The following is a 23890-nucleotide window of genomic DNA, read 5'->3' on the forward strand; positions in this document are numbered from 1 at the left end:
GAGGGAGGTGATTGTAAGAGCAATCTGTTGGAAAAGACTAGAGTGGCTGAGATCTAGAGTACATATACAGGGATTGACCCTGACAAAGAGAAGGGTCATGTCTTCCTTAGACACTGGAAAAAAAAGAAGAGACTGAGGGATATTGTCCTGCAGCTTTGCGATGTAGAAAGGGAGAGAATAGAAAACTCTTGGTGAATAGCTTCATTTCCTGTGGCCTTACACAGCTGAACAGGCTTCTTGTATTTAACTCCTCAGCTTTACAAAATCTAATGAAATCTCACAAGACCATAAACCTTGAGTTGAAAAAAATAAACAAGAATAATCTTCTCTTTTGAAATCAAAAGATTTCCAGATGCAAACAGAAGAGTCACACCAAAAGAATCCCAGTGGTTGTGAGAAGATTCGGGCAGGCTTTTGTCTTTCCTATGTACAAGACGGAAGAAAAACCCTAGAGTGGACAAACAGATCAAGAATGGGGATGATGGGGGTGGTGTGCAGGGAGGACCATCAGGAGAAAGGAGGACCATCTCTAAGTATGGTGTCCAGGACAATTGCAAATCAGTGATGGAGGCAGTAGTTAATAGGCAAGGGGAGCCATGTTCCGGAGGCCAGGTAGGGCTGTGGTAGGGATGCTGAGCAGGAAGAGCTGGGCAGAAATCCATCTAACTGAGAAGCAGAGATTGGAGAGAAGGGGATCTAGACTGAGGGGGAGTGCTGGAGAAAGAGAGAATGGTTCCTCCAGAAGTAGACTGAGAACACAGTGCCCAAGAGGGAGCTTGGCGATGTAGTACCAGCATTCCAGGCAAGGAATTTGACTGAATCTCGGGTAAGGCAGAAGAAAGCAGGCTATTACTATTCCTTTGCTAGCCGAGTCATTTTTCTGTTCCTTTTTGTTTTGTCATAAACCCATCCTATGTGTTTGAATGCTTATTATTGAACTGATGTTTGCAAGAAAGCTAAAGACCCTACTGAAGAGTTAGATACAAGCCAAATTCAGATAATTCAAACATTCCAGATAATTTTCATGGACAAACAAACCATTTACTGAGAAATCTCTCGATAGGGATCGAGATCAGGGATTCTTCAGGGATAGGGATAGGTCTGAAACTGGTCAGAGTTGCAGTTCAAAATCACGGTTATACAGAATACCAAGTCTCAGACAAAAAAACCCAAAAAACCTCATATTGGACAGAAGTGACTCAGTCTCCTGGTCATGATGTAATCACTGAACTTAATCAATGGAGAAAACTATTCCTGGTCTTACAGACATCAAGTTTTCAACTATCTGTGTATTTCATTGGTGTGGGTATTTCTTCCAGTGATGAGGAGCGCAACTCTTCTAGGACTTGGTAAAAGGCCCTCAAAGGTTACCAAGATAGAGAAATTCTTCATTACCCTGGAGGCCAATCTGGTGACGATTCTTTTTGAAATTAGGCTGGTTCTTAGATATCAGTTGTATAATCCTTTGCTAATATTCTCCTTGATAAATGGTCAAAGGATATGAACAATTTTCAGATGAAGAAATTAAAACCATTTCTAGTCATCTGAAAAAATGCTCTAAATCACCATTGATCAGAGAAATGCAAATTAAGACAACTCTGAGATACCACTACACACCTGTCAGTTTTTCTAAAATGACAGGAAAAGATAATGACAAATGTTGGAGGGAATGTGGGAAAACTGGGATACTGATACATTGTTGATGGAGTTGTGAACTGACCCAACCATTCTGAGAGCAGTATGGAATTATGATCAAAAAGTTACCAAACTGTGCATTCCCTTTGACCCAGCAGTGTTTCTACTGGGCCTATATCCCATAGAGATCTTAAAAGAGGGAAAAGGGCCCACATGTGCAATGTTTGTGGCAGCCCTTTTTATAATGGCAAGAAACTGGAAACTAAGTGGATGCCCATCAGTTGGAGAATGATTGAATAAATTATGGTATATGAATGTAATGGAATATTATTGTTCTATAAGAAATGATCAGCCAGATGATTTCAGAAAGGCCTGGAGAGACTTACATGGACTAATGCTAAATGAAGTGAGTAGAACCAGGAAATCATTGTACCCATCAACAATAAAATTATACAATGACCAATTCTGATGGACAGGGTTCTTTTCAACAGTGAGATGATTCAGGTCAGTTCCAATGGTCTTGTGATAGAAACAGCCATTGGTACCCAGAGAAAGAACTGTGGGAACTGAGTGTGAATCATACCATAGTATTTTCACTGTTTTTATTGTTGTTGGCTTGCATTTTGTTTTCTTTCTCACTTTCCCCCCTTTTTGATCTGATTTTTCAATAATTGTGGAAATATGTATAGAAGGATTGCACATGTTTAACATATATTCGATTACTTGCTGTCTAGCGGAGGAGGTGGAGGAAAGGGAGGGAGAAAAAATTGGAATACAAGGTTTTGCAAGGGAGAATGTGGAAAACTCTATGCATATATTTTGAAAATAAAAAATTTTATATTAAAAAAAGAAAACCTCATGAGGAATAAAAAAAAGAAAAGAAACATCATTATGAAATAATGATGAAAGGATAATCTCAGAAAATTCCATAAGAATGTTGTGAATTTTTACATAATGAAGTAAACAGAACTAGGAAGAGATGCAATATAATAATGACATTATAAAGAAAACTAGCTTTGAGCAATTTAAGAATTCCAATCAATAAAATGACCAATTCTGATTCCAAAGGACTGGCAATGAAATGCTGAAGTATGATTCTTATTTTCTGACAGAGAGGTAATGAATCTAAGTTATAACCTGAAATATAACCCCCCGACACACAGACAAATTAATCCTTTGCTAGGTCCATCCTTTAAGCCTTTTTAGGTTGTTAAAAGTCTGTCAAGGCTTACTTTCCACTGGGAAAACTTTCAAGAAACTAGAATCAGAGAGAATCATGATGAGACACTGAAAGAAGATTCTTAAATGCAGTATTTCTAAATGGAAGATCCAATTAAAGGTCAATTTTTATTGTTTAAACTATATGTGTATAATAAAGCTTTGGCACATACTCAAATCACTCAAGTGGGAGATGCAAGGGACCTGCTTCTGGGAGAAGATATTCTGTGTTTTCCTTCCACATGGGTGGGAGCCAAGTGGAACTGCCTGTGTCTTTAAAACTAGCATACTGGAACAATCTCTGTCTCTGCCTCTCTCTCTGTTCCTCTTTCTCTCCTGGTACTAAACTGGGTGGAGAGAGGGCCATAGTCCCCTTTCTTTAGGCTCTTTGACTTCAAGAAACAGATTTGGAATTCTGGTCTTCATTTTTCCTGTTTAGGTGGTAGGGGATGGCATCTCAGACCCAGGACCTTGAGCCATAAGCACCTTGGAGCAAGGGTGCCAGGGCAGATGGGAAGCCCTGAAAAGACAAGGTCCCAGAACGCCAGCTCAGGAAGGACTTGGAGGTTGTAACTTGGTGGGACTATTGCTATGTAGGAACAGAGCTATGTTGTAAACCTAATCCCCTCTCCGTTCCCCAGAGATAAGAAGAAAAAGCAAGGATTATTCCCCTGAGAGGTTGGAGGGGTATGTGTATAACTTTATTTCTGCTATACCTTTGAAGTAAAACTTCGTTTGTAAAAGCTATAAGCTAACTGTTAAGTGGTTAAAGGGAACTGGAGTACTGGTGGTATTTTTTGGGGGGTATCAGGAAAGTCTCATGTAAAAAGTATCATTTGGTCAGATTTTTGAAGGATATTAGAGATTTATTAGGTGATGATGATGAAGGAGTATGTTTTAGGCATAGGGAATAGTCTGTGAATAGGTATAGAAGGGGAAGATGGAATGCCATGAGTGAGGAAGAGCAATTTGGCCAAATTGATAGGGCTGTGGAGCCTATGACTCTGTAAAATGGATTTCTCTTTCTTCCTCCCTCTCTCTCTGGGTGTGTATATACATACATATATATATATACACACACATACATAAATATATATTATATATAACATATACTTGTGTATCCTACACAATAACTAGATATCTATATCCTCCATTAAAGTCTCATTTTAATTCCTCATCATGGCATAGAATTGACATTCCTATGATAAATATACTTTGCTTCTGGTCAGCCCTGACCATAAAGCTGAAAAGTCAAGAAGAAATTAGAGATTGATGAAAGAAGATGGTGATCAGGGTAGGTTTTTTTTTTTTTTTTTTTTTTTTTTTTTTTCTTGATCTGCCTGTCAGTCCTGTCCTGCCTTAGACTCATAAGTGATAGATCACAAAAAAGCAGCAAAACACTGAAAGGAAAACCACTAATTGTAGGATCTTGCCTGCTTCAACTAAATCCAAGTCCCAACCAAAGAACTGAGGTTTGAGTACCTGAGACTTCTGTTATCTGTATTCTCCCTTACAAAAAGAGTGACCATAACCAAACTAAACTATACTTTTCTTGAGCTGAAAAGTTCACTGCAACTTGTGTACCATCTGTGGGTTGCCTGGGTTTGGAAGAGGTTGTTGGCTTGAAGTCATGCGGTAGAGTGTGGTACAGTGGAAATAACATTGGCTTTCTTCATCTGCAAAATGAAAGGTTTGGGAGAGAGCTTCTGAGGGCTCTTCTAGCTCTAGGTCTAAAATCCTTGGGTTTTATTAGCTACCATTCATGACTTTTATTGTTCCTCTGATAAGAGACTAGGTATCCAGTATCTCTGAATGCCTGTCTGCTTCTGTTGGGGAAAGACCCTATCTAGCCAGTATCATATGACTAGCTGGGATTCAGTGAAGAATAGAAAAGGGGGAAGAGGTGAGATTTATTAGAAGCAGGGGCTTGAGACCTGATTCTGAGAGGATAAATCCATAATAAACCTGACCTCCTAGATAATAGAATGGCCTTTCTCTGCAGAGAGAGGCAAAGGTAGGAGACAGGTCACCCCTTCTCTGAGAACCAAAGACACTTCATAGCTTCCTCAGCACTTCTACCCCACTGCTGGAGCTGGATAATTCCCAGGGTGAGCAAAGCTCCAGCTAGATCCATTTTTTGAGCAGTATCAGAATAGTGGCCACCACCAAGGCTTAATTAGATTCTATCTATGTATTTATCTATTTATGTCTGTCTGTCTGTCTATCTATCTATCCATCCATCCATCCATCCATCCACCTATCTTTATCCATCTATTTGTCTCTATATCCATCTATCTATCTGTCTCTCTTCTCTCTCTCTCCTCTGTCTCTCTGTCTCTGTCTGTCTTTGTCTCTGTGTCTCATCTCTCTCTCTCTCTCTCTCCCTCCCTCCCTCCCTTTCTCTCTCTCTCTCTCTCTCTCTCTCTCTCTCTCTCTCTCTCTCTCTCTCTCTCTCTCTCTCTCTCTTTCTACACATTAGAACTGAAGATAAACTGTGGCAGATTATATGCACTAATAATATATATGCACTATATAGTTCTATATAGGACTATATAGAAGGCCCATATGACTTTTGGTCACTATAGGAACACCAGAAGAGAGAAATTCAGAGAACCAGGTTGGCCGTAAGATGATGAATTTTAGGGTACAGCCAATATCAATTCTTGAGGTGAAGAGGGCTTTTGATTGATGATGGTGTAGAGATGATTCAATCCAATGAAACTGAAGATCTTTGAAGTATTAGATAAATACTGTATGAGAGCTGGTGCCATGTATTAGAAAGATGCATGGATTTAGGATCAAAAGATTTGGATGGGACTAATTCTAATTCCATTTTTCCTCACTTGCATCACTTCTTTTAGCCACTTTTGTAATCCTAAACTATTTTATTCTCTACAGTCCCACTTGTCCATATGGAGGTTATTTTCTTCTTATGAATGTACCTCTTGAGCTTTCTTGTCCCATATATTTTTTCATTATGTTTCTTGTTTTCGTCTATTTACTAGCTCCAGTCTTGGGATGTGTGTTGTCCCAGTAGGGGATTGGGCTCCATTCCCTTTCCTGCTTTTGGATAAGTTGAGTAGACCTTATATGTTCTTATCTCTTCCATATTGTGGATGCTGTTCTTGCCCCAGTTCTGGTAGGATGGCTAGTAGTAGGCTCTACCACTCTCTTAGTTTCTGGCTTCTGTCTCAGTATCCTTGCCATCTGTTGAAGTTTGCCGTCTTCTTCTGTGTAATCCCCACATGGCAGTTGGTTCCATTCCCTGATGCAGCCCTGCCATGCTCTAGTGATACACTGGAGATTACTCTGGTCTCCAGCTTCCTGGAATACCTCTTGGTATAGACACCTGTCTCCTGCTGTGGCTCCCAGCGACCCACTGCTGTAGCTCTCTGCAGTGACTTAGGAGGACTGACCCTCTCCTTTACTTCTGTTCTGATGGGACCGTGTGGGAGAAGGTTTCAGGTCCTAACTCCTGAAGCTTGTGCTGGCTCCTGATTCCCATCTATTGTCTTCAGGATCATTTGGTGCTGGAAGAACCCAGTACCAGACTCTGCTGTGCCAGTTTCAGTTCCTTTCTGTGATTGGACTAGATAGAGGAACTTATTTCTGTATCTCTTCAGCTTTATCATTGTTCTATCATTTCTCATCTCTGTCTGCCTTTCTCTCTGTCTCTGTGTCCCTCTGTATGTCTCTGTCTCTGTCTCTTTGTGTGTCTCTCTTTGTCTGTGTGTGTGTGTGTCTCTCTCTCTATCTTTAATCAATTTATATGAGAGCTGGACTCCTCTACATCTTTTGCATAGGGGAAAAAACAAAGGATGTATAGCTTGCAGAGATCTAAGTTTGAATCCCAGTTCTGACCCTTACTGGGTTATTTTGGGTAAACCATTTAGCATCACAAGTGAATTTCTTCTCCTATAACATGAAGATAATTAGACTTTCAACACTTGATTTATAGGGCTGCTATGTGGACAATGCTTTTTAGACCTTGAAGCATTACATCCATGTGAGTTATTATTATCCTCTATGGAAGGTTTATGGCAAATCATGAACAAACATGGCAAAGGGTGAGATGCCGCTGTTATTTTGAGACTGTCACCCGGACTGAAAGTGCGGCGGTCTCTCAGTCTCAGTCCCCATCTCCAAGCTCAGACTGTGACCTACTCATTGCTAAAAACTTACTCCAATGTTGCATCCTAGAGTAGTGGTAACTCTGGGTTCTGATGTCTGTGCCAGGGCAGAGCAAGCTCTGGTTAGAGAAGCTTCGTGATGGGATCTGTGTCCCTAATTAACTTCTGTAGGATCCAGCGAGGGCAGCTGGATGGAGAAAATACCGGGCTTGGAGTCGGGAGGATTAGTCTTGCTAAGCTCATATCTGGCCTGACACTTCCTAGCTGTGACCCATCACTTAACCATGAGTCTCCTCATCTGTAAAGTGAGCTGGAGAAGGGAATGGCCAACCCCTCCTGCATCTCTGCCCCCCAAAATGGTTTTTTTTGAAGAGTCGGACACACTGAACATGATTCTGCTACGCCGGCTCGTTGTTCCTCCCACACAATATCCCATCTTTCTGTGCCTTTTCTCTGGCTGTCCCCTCTATCTCTAAATCTCTCTTTCCCCTCCATTATTTACTTTTCCTGGTTTCTTTCAAATCCTGCCCACTCATGGAGGCCTTTCATCATCTTCCCAGCTGCTAGGGCCTTTCCCTTTGAAATTACCTCCCATCAACTTCATGCATATCTTGTATCTAGTTATTTGCTTATTGTCTCTCCAATTAGAATGCCGACTCCTCAAGGACAGGCACTTTTTTTAATCTTATCTCCAGCTGTCCGGATCTATCTTTGGTCACTGGACCCAGATGATTTCAGAGAAGAAAGTGAGACAGGTGACTTTGCACAGCCCCCCATCACTTAAATCCAATTCATCTGCATGACCTCCCTGAAGTCATGGCCATCTCCCAGAACAAAGGACAAACAATAACAATATTTACAGGGCCTGGCACAAAGTAATTATTTAATAAATCAGTGCATTAGGGGCAGCTAGATGGGGCAACAGAATGAATTCAGATCCAGCCTCAGACCCTTAACAATTCTTAGCTGTGTGTCCCTGAGAAGCCCCTTAACCCCCAAAGTCTCACACACCAGAGTGGTGTTTTATCTCACTTTCCAAATAGGTCTTTTCTGGTCTCCACCAGAGAGCCGTATCCTAGGGTCAGGGTAACTTGGGGTTTTGGTGTCTGTGCTCGAGCAGGGAAAACTCTGGCTAGGAAAGCTGTAAGCATGGACCTAGCGATCATGTTTTGCCCAGGCCATTAACAGAAACATTTTTGTTTGTTTTGGCCATAGAAACTCACCATATACTGACAGAGATAGGGTGAGTATAAACTCTTATGTATGAAAAAACAAACTACTGAAGAAGTAATTTCAACTTCTATTATCCCTGTGATCGAAATAACCACCCAGACTGGAAATTTTAATTTGGCCCTAATATTCCACACTTAGTTTTCTAAAATGAAAGAAATGATTCCCTAATATAAGCTATTTGTGTTATTATCTTTTACCAAGATGTAATTACTATACATTAAAAAAAAAAAAACCTTAAGTGGAAAGCATGGTCAATAATCTTACACATTCATCCATGGGACAAAAAACAAAGCACTGCCCATCTGCCCAGAAGCTTACATTTCAAGCAGTGGGAAGGATAGACTTGGAAAAGATCCAAGTTGAACTCTTTTCCCTCCCAATTTTGGAAAATAGTAGTGGTGCCCAAAGCTGTAGTTCCCACCTACAAAGGGCCTCAGAGGTGAGAGACTTCTTTTCAAGACTAAGATTCTTCTTGGAACCATTATGACTTGGCATATAGCTCAGAATTAAGTTTTTCAACCGTCTTATCTTAGTTTTTCTCTGGGCAAAATAGAGATGACATCTGTCCCTTATTGCCTAACATTGGGATGATGGAACCCCTAAAATCAGTGATGTAATAAGTCTTGTTTAGACTGGGGGTCTGGCTGGGTTTCATGTGCACCCTATTTTCTCAGGTTCAGAAGAATAATTTTCATAGTGTTCTATGTTTCTATTTATAAATAAAAATCATAGAGCGTAACATTCTCAAATATCTTTATGGGGCCAAAAGAATGTTTTCATTAGGACTAAAGTAAATTTTGGTTACTGTTTAGCTGGATTGTTAGGACTACGGTTTCCCCGAATGCTTAAAGAATTAATGGATTTGATTGTTTGAGTAATAATATATATCTATATCTACATACATTTTGGCAGTGGTAAATGAAAGGATCATGGCTGTCAGAATCCATTTAGAGAGCTATTCAGAGTATATTCAAATGACATAAAAGATCATTAAGTTGTCTTTGAAAGAAAGAAATTTCCATGCTCCATTAAATGCATTTAACAAGACACTTTTATATTAAAAGTTTCACATTAAATATACATCTTTATACATTTTATTACACAGAATGAAAACACTCACAATTTGCATTCAAAGTTTCCATGAAACTTTTAAATGGTAGATACCCAATACACAACTTACAGCAGTGACTGATAAGTGACAGGTGACACACACAACAGCCGAGTACAGTTGGCACATATTCCACATGGAAGAATCCTTGGGAGAACAGCATTCATGAGCTACCTTGCCTACCTAAGAGATTTCACCAGTGCTGAGGTCTTGAAGGCACCATTCTATAACCAAACATACATAATGGAGCTGGGTCATTCTGGATAATTTTGCCTTCTCTGTGGCCCTCAGGTGAATTAACCTTGATGAAAAGGCTCTATTTCAACAGCCCGATGCACTCTATCTACCTACCAGTGGTCATTGGTTTGATGCCCCAGTGGATAAATATTGCATGAGATGTAAGACAGAATTCCCTGATAACTCTTGTAACGTACCTTCTCTGGGTTCTTCTGTGAAGAAGGGGTGAGATTATTGGTGCAATCATTGCCTTGCATATCTACGGGATGTTCTGCTCCGACTACCAAGAAAAAATCTAGTGAAATGAGCAGAGAGCCAAATGGCAAACCTGTCCAGTGGGCCTGAGCAATTCCAGTGCTCTCTGTTCAAAGCTACAGCAGAACGTGAGTTTGAACTCATGTCATTCTGGAATTGATGGTCAACCTTTCCCTGAAATGACTTCACCTGTTCATCCTAAAATAACAACTCTTATTCTCTTGCTCTAAATCCTTGCTCAGGATTTTGTTCTTCAAAGTGTTGATGTGAGAGGACAGCATTGTAAGTCTTTTGGAATGAACAAATGCAATGCTTCTTGCAATGACAAAAAAATTGAGGAAGGATCCTGGTCCCATCAAGATTTGTAGGAGCAGCTCTGGACAATTTAAGAAATGACCTTCAGGAAAAAAAAAGACAAAGTAGTATGTGCCAGTCTTCTGAGTCAAAAAGACTTAGGTCCTGTCTGGCTCACATCAGGCCATTTATTCTCAGAACTAAAGACAAATGGCTGAACTTTGGAAAGTTGCAAATTTGCCTAGCAGGTCCCTATATCAATGAAATCCCGTTTGCCCCTCTCAAAATGAAACAAATCTGGTAAAGGGCAGCTTCATCAAGGATCCCTTTATTAATCAAGGTTTTCCTTTGCATGGTTCATGCCCAAATCCTTGAAGCACTTGGGAAGTTTGGGAGCCAGGGATCAGGATTTCTTCCCCCCCAAGCCCTCTTTTTCTTCTCTAGAAAGCAGACAGGTTTTTTGGGCACTTGCTTTGAGGTACTAACTGAAAAAAAAAAAGGCATCAAAAATGGCAGCTTTATGTTTATCAAATGATTGAATCTGTAGGTGCTCCTGGACAGTGTCATAAGAAGTGTAGTGGCTGGAGATGCCATAAAATCATAGATTTAGACTTAAAAGGGACACTGATCCTCTCATTTTAAAGAAGAAACTGGAAATCAGTGACTTTCCACTAAATTACATAGTTAATAAGTGTAAAAGGTGGGATTCGAATTAGGTCTTCTTGACCTCAACACCAGCACTGTTACATATCAATTTTCTGAGTTTTAGATGAAATGCAATTATTTAAAAGGTTTTTTTTTTCCTTCCCCTAAAGATAAAATACTGAGAAGCACTGAGATGCAATAACAGTTCTTTTTCTCCTTGTATGAAATAGAACTTAATTATTACTTTTAATACTTGCTGCTGACATGCTAGGCTTGGAACTAACTAAAAAATCCCAAGTAATCTACATATGATTAGTTCTGAAAGAGAAAAATAGCCTCAATTGTTAGATGTTCAAGAAAATATGAATAAAGGCTGACAGACAGGAAGCAGTCACAATCAGAGGAAGAGGGAGAGGTTCACCAAAAAAGACACATACAAAAACTGTTAATGGGGAGTGAGTCTGTGATAACACATTGCTTCTTCAACTTGTTCCACTCCTAGGCTCTCACCAAGGGGAATGGATTAGGAGTCTTGGGTAAACTTGATAATGATTCCTGGGAGCCACTGGGGCTTATGATCACATCAATAAGCAAAGACAAAGTCAGTGCAAACAAACTCCTATTTTTATTTCGGCTGCACATAGGGAGTGGAGTATTTCCTTAAGAAACGTTTTTGCTTAAAAACAAACAAACAAACAACCTCCATTATATTAATATTATCCAAAGAGAGCATCCGCCTCTGGATTAGGAAACTAATTTAGTTTGTGGAGATGTAATCAGGTGGACCACAAAGCTGCTGTAGACATTTGTATAATTCTAGACTTGCATATTTAAAGAGAATGGTTAATCGTGTGGGACATAATTCTTTTCATCCCCAGATGAGGAGGGAAAAGATGACATCACTAATACCTTCCCTTGTCATGCTATACCCTTGTTGGCATTTCCATGCAAAGTGCAGAGTCTACTTACTTGCATGTCACAAAAAAGGGCAGGCAAATACACATCACACCAGGCAATCTGGCTTCATGGAATGTATCTGATGATAAAAAAATGGGACCCAGCCTTGTGATCCTTGTGATGCTGAATGAGCAAGGAAAGGAAGGCTGTCCTCCTGCACAAGGAAGCACTTCTTTGGGAGAGAAAGTCTGTGGATGTGGAGAAAGGGATTGCTGAACAATCCTTCCCAGGATACTTGCTTCCGCTATAACTCTAAGTCAGAACATTTAGGTACAAACTATGTCACCTAAAGGGGCAATCTTATTTCTGGTCCAAATTTTTCTTGAAGGGCCTTAAAGTTTGTTCCTACTCCTCTTCTCACTGGGATTATCTAGAACAAATCCAAATGAGTGTGTCAAAGGCTTTTGCAGGCAAAAGATCTCAGCTCAGGGTCTAATTCTGGTCCCACTGTCTACCACCCATTCCCACCCCTTTTTGCTTTCCCATCAAGGAGTTACTGTCTGTTGGAGGCTTTAGAACAAATGGTGAATCAAAACCAAATCTCCCCCCCCCCCCCCCCGGGCTGGGGTTAAGTGACTTGCCCAGGGTCACACGGCTAGGAAGTGTTAAGTGTCTGAGACCAGATTTGAACTCGGGTCCTCCTGACTTCAGGGCTGGTGCTCTATCCACTGTGCCACCTAGCTGCCCCCCAAAACCAAATTTTTTTTCCATTCAATGTTGAACCAAAGTCTGGTTGGTGAATGAGTGGGAAATAGTGTGAAAGAAGGGAGAATTAAATAGTAAATATTTTCATAATTTCTTCAGGCATGCTAAATTGCAAGTTATATAATCTTGATTCGGCCTCAGTTACAAATGGAAAAATACAGCATTAGACAGGATAGGGGACGGACTGCAGCAGTATCGGTGAGCTCTCTGAACAGGTTTTGCATTCTTTTATGGTCATAATTCTGTCATTTATCCCATTCGGTGTGTCAGGATTTTGGGAAGTCAGGGAGGAAGGTTCAGATTGTATTTCTGAAGCAACACAACTTTGTCAATTTTTTTTCTTCCAAGAAACTAGATGATAACAGAACCCATACAGGTCTTGATGATACATTTAGCTAGAAAAATGAGCCAGAGTTTGGCCTTCAGGTGTTTCCAAACTGGCCTCTGAAAGGCCAGATTTACTGTTTGCTATCCACTGTCTACTTAAGATTCATTCTGACTTAGAGAACTGGAAACACCATTTCTAGAATGCTTTTCTATCCCTGAGGCAAAAAGGACATTAGGTATCAGGAACTGGTTATTTTAGTGGTACTCATTCATGCACTACTTGTGAAAATGAGATGAGATAAACAGTGACAGCCTTTTGAAAGCCTGGAACCCAAGTCACACCCCATCCCCGCCCCCATCCCCCACTTTGCATTCTCATTGGAATAACCTAGTCCTGTTAATAAGACATTGGCCACAATGCACTAACTACCATAAGGTAGAAGCCACAGTGTCTGACATGGCTTCTGAATGAAACTTGTGAGTGAACAGATACACCCATAGAGAGAGATTTATTGTTGTACCAAAGAAAAAAAAAGATTAAAAATATATATATATATATAATATATATTAAACCACTATTTTATTTACATTCCCTAGTCATAAATAATTGAATTCTTTCTGCTACTGCAAAATGATTCCATTGAGAAAGGTTTCCTAGTCACATCAAGGGAGAGAAAGAACTTTTTTGTTGGATTAGCCTGACCAGCCATGTGTGGAAGGATACATCCACCCAAGCACACACGTGCAGCAGACACACACACATACACACGCGCACACACACAAGAAGCAGAGTTCTGAAGACTCCTGTGGGGAATGAGTTGAATGTGCTGTCATTCTCTAGGTCCTGAAAGACCCAGCATCTGTCTGTTCTCATTATCAATAGGGGACAGTATAGCACCAGTGGAAAATTATCATTATTATTATTATTGTGGGTTTTTTTTTTTTTTCCATATGCAGGTGTGAGTTCACGACAGGCAGGAGAACAAAGAAATGGAAATCCTTGGAGCTCACTGTTTGCTATAAGCGGCTTTGCTCTGTTTACCCTGGAAGGCATCTCTTTGGATTTGAAAATATTTTAATTCACAGGAAATAAAAGGAGATGTGGGGTGGGGGTAGAGCTGGATTATCTGCTATCACATTTAAATATGGTTCCTCCATCCCCTTAAATAGAAACATGGTTCTAAAGACATGCAGGAGGGCCAAAGTACCACTCTAATGATTAGAACACAGCCAGTCAATCTACAGTGAAAAGCAGTAACTCTGTTTTCCTCCCTCAGTCCTGGCTCCGGGTCATTGCACTGGGAGGGCTCTTCTTGCTTCCTTGCTTCTCCATCCGTGGGGAGAGGTGGACAGGCCCTCCTTTCATAGGGTTCGGACAGCCACAGGGTAGAGCAGGGACAAGTGTTCTGCTCCTTTGATGGGTAGTTTTTTGGTTGTGTAGTAGTGGATGACTTCAGGGACACTGTCAAACGGGGGGCTGTTCTGCCCCAGGATATATTTCTCTTTGGCTTTCGTCAGCTTCATGTGCATGAAGCCCTGGTTGCTCCTGTGAAGAAAGCAAGAAGAGGTTAGGTTGGTAGGGTATGCAAGGAGGGAATGTGTCAAGGCAGGCGAGGAGCAGATGGGAGTCAGAGTCCCAGGAACCACCGGAATTAGCTGCTGAGGGAAGGGGAAACTGCAAGGATGCTCATCAATGGGGCACTGGCTGCACAAGCTGTGGTACACCATTGTGATGGAATACCACTGTCCCGTAAGAAACGATGGACTCAATGATCTTCGAAAAACAGGGAAAGACTTGCATGAAATGGAGAAAGAAACAAGAAGAACCAAGAGAACACTGTATACAGCAATAGCAACATTTTTAAAGAACAACTTGGAGTGAATGTCATTTTGATTATTATAAATATCCAAATTAATTACAAAGGATCTGTGAAGGAAGATGCTATCTACATCCAGAGAAAGAACTGATAGAGAATGTATAGAATGATTTTATACAAACACACACACATTTGGGTTTAATGGCAGTAACTTGGAGTGAATAAGTCTTTTGACTATTATAAATACCCAAATTAACTACAAAGGATCTGTGAAGGAAGATGCTATCTTTATCCAGAAAAAGAACTAGTAAGAGTATATAAAGAATGATTTTACACAAACACCCACACTTGTGTTTAATGGCAGAAAACTTTACAGTGGGGAGAGGGAGGGTAGGAAAAAAAAAGGAATTTATATGATAACTTTATTATATTTAAAAGGAATAGCAAGTTGAACATAATAAATTTATAGTTTCATGTGCAAACATTTAAAAAATTATACGTTATAGAAATGCTTGTTTAATCCCATAAATTAAAATAAAAAAAAATAGACTCTGAGCCAATCCAAATCTCAACTTTCCTGATCATTCAAAGCCCAGGGCTCAGCAGTACCTGCCAACTACCAGAGACAGCCACAGCGATGGATTTACTGTATCTTTTGAGCTCCCAAACTTTTATGTTTGAAATCTTGTCTTTGACTAGGATCAAAGCACAGCACTTGGGTAAACTGAAACAATACATCCTACTTCAAGGTCATGGTGATAAGCCTTGGCAACAAGGCCAGCACCTCCCTGGATATCAGAGACTTCCTATATTTCCCATCAATTTTTGTTAGTGTGGAGGAAATATGAGAATGTGGATGTAGCAGGAATTTGGAAAATACAGCTGAGGCCGTCGCCAGCCAATCAGGAGCCTGTCTCCAGCCAATCAGGAGCCTTTTTCCTTTTCTCTGTATCAGTACTGGGAGGGAATGCTCTTGGGGCTATCAAATAGGCGTTGGGTTGGGGGTGTGTAGAAAAGGGTGAGGGCAGCTTGGCAGTCAGCACGAGGGCAAGAGAGAAGGAAATTAGTTCATTTCCATGATGTTATTAGAAAGGAAACTTAGTCCAAGGATTTTTAATCCTGTTTTGAAGCATGGAATCTTGGCAGTCTAAAGGAACCTGGGGATCCCTTCTCAGAATAATATGTTTAAGTGCAAAAGAAAAATTATACAAGACTGCAAAGGAAACCAATTATTTTGAAAAACAATTATCTCTACATAATGTCTAACTGTCTGTCTAAAAATGAATCCAGGTCAAGAACTTCTGGATCAAGTTCTTGGGGTTTCTTTGAAGAAAAATTCTACCTAGAAAGAGACTATTATTGAGTCATGAAAATCGATTGAAATATAATGAAAATTTTAAGGAATTTTTTTTGTAACTTTGTCCATTCCATCCCTACAGCCTGGCCCGATTTTCATAGGGCTTTAATCTGTAGTTACTATTGTGAATGCACAGCCTGGGAACAGCACTCACTGTCAACTTCATCTCTGTTTCAGCAGGAAACTAAAGCCATCACCGACTAAATATTTGGAACTCAGAAACACAATAATGGATACTATAAAAAAGAAAAGTCAGTGTCAAATGGTCACAAGATTGCCTTCTTTCAATAACCAAGATCAACCCAATTGGATAATTTACATGGTGTTAAGAAGAGTAAACTCCTGGCTCTACCCAAATTTTTATGCCATTCACAGCATGCATTTCTAACATTATCTGAAGCAGATTATATTGCTTTAGACAGCAGGGGCTCTGCAGGGAATACATTTTCAACAGTTTAATTCTTGACACTAAATTTTTTTGGATCATGTGTGTAATAAAAAAATTTGTGGCTGTCTAAAACTGTGTGTTTGTGTATGTATGTATGTCTGTGTATACACACACCCCAATATATAGATATATGGAGACAGTAAAAGACACACACACATACATCCAGCAATTAAAACTCTCATTTCAGTGTAAGCACAAAGCCTATGTTAGTCTTACTTCAAGTGTTATTTAAAAATTTCCACTTTATATCCATGTGTGATTCTCTTTGGAACAATTTAAGTAAATGCAGGCTCATAGTTTTTCAGGTTTGTTGAGGCAATTCTCTGATGAAATGACCCTTCACTGAAGAGTAGAAATCACTGCAGGCACTGTAATTATAACATTGCCAACCTAGAAATCTTGATTTAAATTTCAATTCTTTATAGGAATGACTTGCTTTTGAAACATAATTGCTCTCTAAGTGATTTCCTTTAAGCCAAGGGTGGCATCTCTAAATACGTTTGAGCAGCTATATTGTTCTATTTCAATCATTTATCAGGCATTTCTTTGCTAGTTAATGGTTTTAAGGTTCTACCTCCAAATTAATGTGATAAGAGAAATAAATGCATAGTGTTGAGGAACTCACATTCCAACAAATTTAGACAGTCTTTTTAAAGACCTAGGTTTCAAGTAGACCTGAAGATTATACAGAGAGGAGTGCTTGAGGCTGTTAAAGGAAGAAAGGTAGGAGAAAGGGGAGGACTAGAGTTCTTTTAGGTAGTCATAAGAATTCAACAAAACTATACCAACGCCACCATCATCTTCAGCATGGAGGAGGAGGAGAGGGAGGAAAAGGAAGCAGGAAACTCTGAAGAACCCAACTGGGTCAGTCCACAAGGCAAGATGAATTAATAAATCACTCCATGTGAACAGAATAAAACACAATTCATCATCAGTGAAAACAACCTAAGAGACTGAAGTGCTTGGGAAAACCCCTTAGAAAATACAAATGAAACCCATTAATTGCCATATATATATATATATATATATATATATATATATATATATATATATATATATATATATATATATATATACACATACACACACACACATACACACCATTTTTTTTTTTTTTTTTTTTTACTACTGAAGTGTACCACAGTCCAACCAGCATACAATACATTATAATAAACAAGCTCAGGCCACAACATTTGAGTCTCCTTAATCTCTTGCAAATCCATGTATTTGCATGACAAATAGGTGTGTTTATAATCAAGGGAACAACCAAACATACACGCTTCTGAAGTCTGATCTTCACTGAATAATTGGGGTTTATTCTACACTTTTTTACTGTTTTGCTCCAGTAAATCCCTAGGGAAGTGGGACTCTGTTATGTATGGGAAGGAAACTTCAAAGTGATCTAGTCCAGCTAGCACAAAGAAGTGATTACTTATAAATACCAAAAATATAGTAGCTCTTTCTGTAATGGCAAGGAACTGGAAACTATGAGGATGCCCATCCACTGGGGAATGGCAGTGCAAATAATGATGTCTAAAGGTAGCAGTAACGAAAGGGACCATTTTAGAGAAATCTGAGAATAGCTATTATGAACTGATGCAGAGAGAGGTGAGCAGAATCAGGAGAACAATTTATATATAACAACACTGTTAAGCGAATTGGAAAGAATTAGGAACTCTCATCAATGCAGTGACAAAATCACGACTGCAGAGGACTGAGGAGGAAGCATGACAACCCCCTTTCTGACAGAGGGTGATGCACTTAGGTACAGAGTAAAGCAATTTTGACATGGATAATGTGGGAATTTATTTTGATTAACTATATTTACTACCAGGATTTTTTTTCTTCTTTTTCAATTTGGAATTAGGAGAAGTTGGAGGGTGAAAAAATAAACACTTCTTAACTAGGAAAAAAAAAAAAAGAAGCTGATAATTAATGGCAAATCCTATCCTAGAACTCCTAATGCTCTCTTTCCTCAAACCAGTGAGAAGAAAGGAAAGTTTCCTAGCTCAGATTACTGTGAGTATTTCATATATATGAAGTTATGGAGATATTTGGTCTTTCATTGTGGAAAGACCTTTTGTGTTAAAATTGAGATTCTCAGCAGGGCATAGTCGGACACCTTGGCAGGGTGGGTACAAAATTCAGCCAGCTGTACACAATCACTATTTACCCCCTGGGTTATAAAAGGAAACCAAGGGGTGCTCTTGAGCCCGATGATTATTGTTGGTATGGTGGTAGGAGAACTGGCCCCAAAATATGTTTGTGATGTGGCAGTTAGTGAGTGAAATGAAATGAAGTGAAAAGAGAAGGAGAGGCAGGGAAATGGGAAAAGAAGAAAAAGAGGGAGGAGAAAGAGAAAAATAGGAGAATGGAAAAGGGAGAGAGAGGAGGAAGAGGAAAAAAGTGGGGGAGGGGAAGGGAAAGACCAAGGGAAGCGATATAGAGGGGGAATAAATAAAAGGGGAAAGCTAGGGAGAGAGGAAAGCAGACAAAGAAAGGGGGATAAGTGGAGGGAGAAAGCACAGAAAGAAATAGGGAGGAGAGAAGAAAAGGGAAGGGGGAGATGGAAGATGAGAAAGACAGGATGAGGGAGACAGGTTTGAGGATCAGATGAAGTTAAGAATGGTACTATGGGAATTTGAATCTGATGGTTAAAGACAGGAAGGGCAGATCTATGGATCCTAACAGGGGAATTCCATGTTAGTTGTGAAGCAAAGTGATTGCTGCCCATGTAGTTAGAACTTAGTACCCGTGGAATAATGCCAGATTTCTGACAGCTGCGATGACCAAGCATCGGAAGGTAAAGGTCACTGGTCCTATTCTGAACCAGCAGTAGGTTCTACACAAAAAAAGGGTTTGCTCAGAAAGAAGTGGAAAGACACTGCATGATTACTCTAGCAGTGAAAATTGACACAGAATGTACTCTCTTTCCTTCCTTGTCCTTCCTTCCTGCAGTTGCCTGGACTTTATCTGTGTAGTAAATTCTCTTTACTAGTCGAGATCAAAAAAAAAATTCTAAACAGAGACTGCTGGGACAGTTATAACACATGGTCACACAACTAATTATGTTGGAGGCAGGGGTTTCTGACTCCAACACTGACCTTCTATCTACTACCACAGAGCTTCAGAAACTTCCCACTAGGGACCCCTTTTCACCCAAGAAGTTTTCACATGACTTTGGGTACAGAGGTATGTAAAATAGGTACACAAAGCAAACTTTTACTGATAATCATAATTTTGCGACACCACATTCAGTTACAAGGTCCTATACGGGGTCAAGAGCCACAGTTTAAGAAGTCTCGCATTACAATATTCTTATTCATTCTCTTTTCTTTTCTGAATTCTCCTCTGTATATGTGAATAATTGGTGAGTTTCTCATTCCTCCAAATTCTTCCACGAACTTCCTGTCTTTTGAAGACTGAACCCCATCTATGATCTAGCAACTAACTTCTAGGGGGTTACCTGAAGCATATGGAACTTAAAAGACTAGTCCAAGTTCATGCAATAGGTATCACAGGCAGGATTTGAATCCAAGCCCACCTAAAAATGGCTCCACTATCCAAACCATTTCCCATTTGTTGAAATAGAATTAATTTAATTCTGTTATTATTTAATATCTTCAGTGAAGATGCTCAGATGTAGTCTTTCCTAATGTTCACTGCCCCCAATCTATCTATTTTTCCAATTCTTTTTTATGTCCATTTTTGTACAGAGGTCTCTAATATTAAAGTATAAGGGGGCAATTTGAAGGTCTTACTGAGTCCTAGGAAAGCAGATATAGTCTGTCACCAGACTTTCCCACATGGTGAGAACCTGCCCAGATTTCTGCTTCTAGACTTCTAGAATCCAGGTCCCCTCCGTACCAACGTGAGTCATTGGGGCAGGATTCTGACTCTACATCTAGTGTCCTTTCCACTGGACCATGCTGCCTCCCTAAAGCTCCCCGCTCAAATGAGATTAGCCACTCATTTTATATTCTGTCACCCACCATACCCAGTCTTTCCCCAAAGGATCTAGGATTGTTTATTAGATGGGGCTTTAGAGAGATCAGTTAGTCCAAACATCCTATAGTGCCCTCCCCAACATTGCCATTTTCCCCAAGTCACAAAGGTGCCCCCAAGAAGAGCCAAGATTTAGATAGAGGTCCTGACTCTAAATCTAGTCCTTTTTTTTGGCAAAAAGGCTCTGTCTTCACTGGAGATGAACAAAGTGAGGTCAGACAGGAAAATTTCCTGGACAGAGTCTGGTTGGGGAAATTCTATTTTCTCCCTGAAATGATCTCCCGGTTGAGACTCCAAATATAAGGACAACTCAAAAATTTGTTAACGTGCACCCAAGTCCCAGGGACTTAAGTCAGTTGAGGGGAGGGAGAGGGTCCCATGTCCTATCCCTGCTCCTTGTTGCAACGGGATTGTCTGGTTCCAAGACGCCTGGCAATCCAAGGTGACGCCTGAAAAGCCAGGGCTGACAGCTACTTTTCCAGACACAAGACAAAATCCCGTGCCATTTTCTTCTCCTTTGATAGAACATATTGAAGAAGCAAAGTCACAATTATAGGGTTTTCCCTGGTGGGTGACCTGACTAATTAATGCGGTCGTGCTCTCAAATGATACATGATACAATCCATACCTATGCTCAGATATTTAATTATCATAACAAAAAGTAATTTCTGATCCTGGAGATTATCAAAAGCTCCTTGCTGGATAGGGCCTAATAACAAGGACTGTCCTCTCATAATAATCAAGGTATTTAATAATACATCACACATCCTTGCAGCTGCTGGGGCACATTGCCTGCAGCACTGTGCCTGGCCTTTGCCTCTCCCTTTTAGACGTAATTGCTTAATGCATATTTCATGAAGAATACAGCATAATAGTTTTGTTAAATCACCTCTTTTCATGATGAAATGACTTAAAATACTTGCATATAATATTTATGCAATAGAAAGCAAAAAAATTGTCTTCTGGTGTCAGTGATTATGATTCTGCTACAAGAATCCACACACACTAATCATTTTTTTGTCCATCCTTTGGGGCGAATAGTTATAATGATAGCTAGTATTTGTATAGGGCTACAGGTAATGTTTACAAAGCACTTTACACACATTATCTCGGTTGATTCTTGTAAGGCAGATGCTATTATTAGTCCCATTTTAAAGAGAAGGAAACTGAGGCTGAAAAAGTTTAAGTGACTTACCTAGGATGACAGCTATTAAGTGTCTGAGGAGGAACTCATATGCTCCTGACTCTGAGTTCAGTGCTAACTGATGAGAGGGGTACAATGCTCATATATCCTATGGACAGGGATGGAAGATGAGGGAGCTCGAAAGGCAGACCGAGTGGTCTGTGTCTAAGAATATAATGCAAAGGAGGTGTGATAAACATGATTATACAAAACCAGAAGGCAGAAGTACTTGTCTTCTATTTTAATTTTTACTTCTGTATCAAGGAAAAGGTTCTCTGAACAACAACAGGAAATCACAGAGTGAACCAGAGGCTTGGGAACACCTGTGCAGGGCCAGTGGAAAATGATTTGCTGCCCTGAGGAGAAATCTTGAGTAAGGATCCAAGGTGGATATTTCTATGGGAGGCAAGGGATGAGGATGAGGAGTCAGAGGGAACTCTGGGCTTGTCTTATTGGTCTGTGAGATTTAAAAAATAGCAAAAAAAAAAAAAATAAATCCAAAACAAGAAAACAACCCCAAAATGTAGGAAACTTTTATGAATTTCCATTCTAAAGTAATTTATGGTTTTGACTATCTTCTCTGTGCTAGCTTCAACCTTCTCTAGTACTGCCTATGGGGATACAAAAGGGTTTGTAAAGGTCTGGAAGGGAACAAACACTCCATGTACCCACCATTTTATTCCCTGGAAACTTAATACCAAAGTAGTTTGGAAGGATGTCAACTTTAGTCTCCCCCAATTCAAGTAAATCTCAGCAGTTCATCTCGGTATTTTCCTGTCTAATTATTCCAATTCTTGAATTAGGAGAGGATAGGATAATGAACAGAGGAAAAAGGACATTCCTCTTCTTCCGCTCAACCCAACCCAACTCATCCCATAGCTTTTTAAGGAAATAGAGATTAAAGCCACAGCTTTCTTTCACCATTTCAGAGCCTCTATTTGATATTCCTATTTGTCTATAACAACCTCACCTTCAAGAAATAGTATTTACTTATAATCACTTCAAAGAACTGAACTTAATCAACTTAAAACATACAAACAAATCCAAACCTCACCAAAAACTGGTTACAATTGACTTAGAAATTTATGCTGAAATCTGGCCTCAAGCATTTTACCTGCCTCGCTTTTTAAACCTGTAAAATGGGGATAATAATAAGGTACCTCCTGTATAGGGTTGTGGTAAGGATCAAATGAGACACTCTATGTAAAACCCAGGACTTCAAAGCACTATGTTGATGTAAGCTATTATTATTAAAGAGATTTTATGTACTAAAAAGTCAATTGCTTCAAAAATCAGTCTTTGCAACTTGGGTTTTGTTTTTATTTTTGTTTTAGTTGTTGTTCAGTCATTTTTAGTCATGTCCAGCTTTCTGTGATCCTACTTGAAGTTTTCTTGGCAGAGATACTGAAGTGGTTTGCCATTTTCTTCTCTGGCTCATTTTACAGATGAGGAAACTGAGGCAAACAGGGTAAAGGGACTGGCCCAGCTAGAAGTGTTTGAGGCCAGATCTGAACTCAGGAACCTGAGGCTCCCTGATTCCAGGCCCAGCTCTCTATGCATTATGGTGCCAGCTAGCTGCCCCCACAATTAGGTGGGGAGGGCGGAACAAGGAAGGAACAAAAAAGAAGGCAGAAGGGGGAAAAAAGCACAAGAGGATTAACTTTAGGGCAGGGGACAGTTACTTTAGAAATAGAGATGCCCATTTTGAAAGTGGCATATTCCCCTATTATTTCCATTTTGTTTAGGCTTGCCCATGGGGACCAAAAGTTAGCATGCTAGACTTTTCAGCAGGCTGGCTGTCAAACACCAGCTGTGTGACTGTGGATAAATCCCTTAATCTCTGAGCCTTGTTTTCTCTCCTCTAAAACAGAGGTAACAATATGGTAGGACCAATCTCACAGAGTTGTTGCAAATTATGCATGTAAAGCAACTTGTGGACCACAGAGCACTGTAGCAAGGTCAGTTTGTAATTATGGCCTCCAAGGGAGTCAAGTAGGCTGACGACAAGCAATGGGCTTGTAGGTGAGTAAGGGGGTATCTACCCCAAGCTTGGGAGGACTCTGCCAGCAGAGTGGAGAGATGAGAACAGCTTGTTCCAATGGCCATGAAGGCAGCTGGAACAGGCGCTATGGTCATCCACTACATTCCAGGCTATCTCCATGTCATCCTGGACCTCCCCCCTTCCCCCCTGGTCTCTCTCTTTCTCTCTTTCTCTCTCTCTGTCTCTCTCTTCTCTCTGTCTCTGTCTCTCTCTCTTTGTCTGTCTCTTTCTCTGTCTCTCTCTGTCTCTGTCTCTCTTTATCTCTCTGTCTCTCTCTTCTCTCTGTCTCTCTCTT

General features: G+C 40.1%; 1 protein-coding gene across 1 annotated transcript in view; it reads right to left on the reverse strand.

The window, feature by feature from the left end:
* Positions 1-9294: 9294 nt before the first annotated feature.
* Positions 9295-23890, reverse strand: part of SHB (SH2 domain containing adaptor protein B) — a 349572-nt gene continuing 334976 nt past the window's right edge. The window contains 1 exon segment of the mRNA XM_074281807.1: positions 9295-14290. Within this exon segment, the coding sequence (XP_074137908.1) occupies positions 14107-14290 (184 nt within the window). The 3' untranslated portion in view covers positions 9295-14106.

The sequence above is a fragment of the Sminthopsis crassicaudata genome, chromosome 1 (genome assembly GCF_048593235.1).
Source record: "Sminthopsis crassicaudata isolate SCR6 chromosome 1, ASM4859323v1, whole genome shotgun sequence".
Classification (NCBI taxonomy): domain Eukaryota; kingdom Metazoa; phylum Chordata; class Mammalia; order Dasyuromorphia; family Dasyuridae; genus Sminthopsis; species Sminthopsis crassicaudata.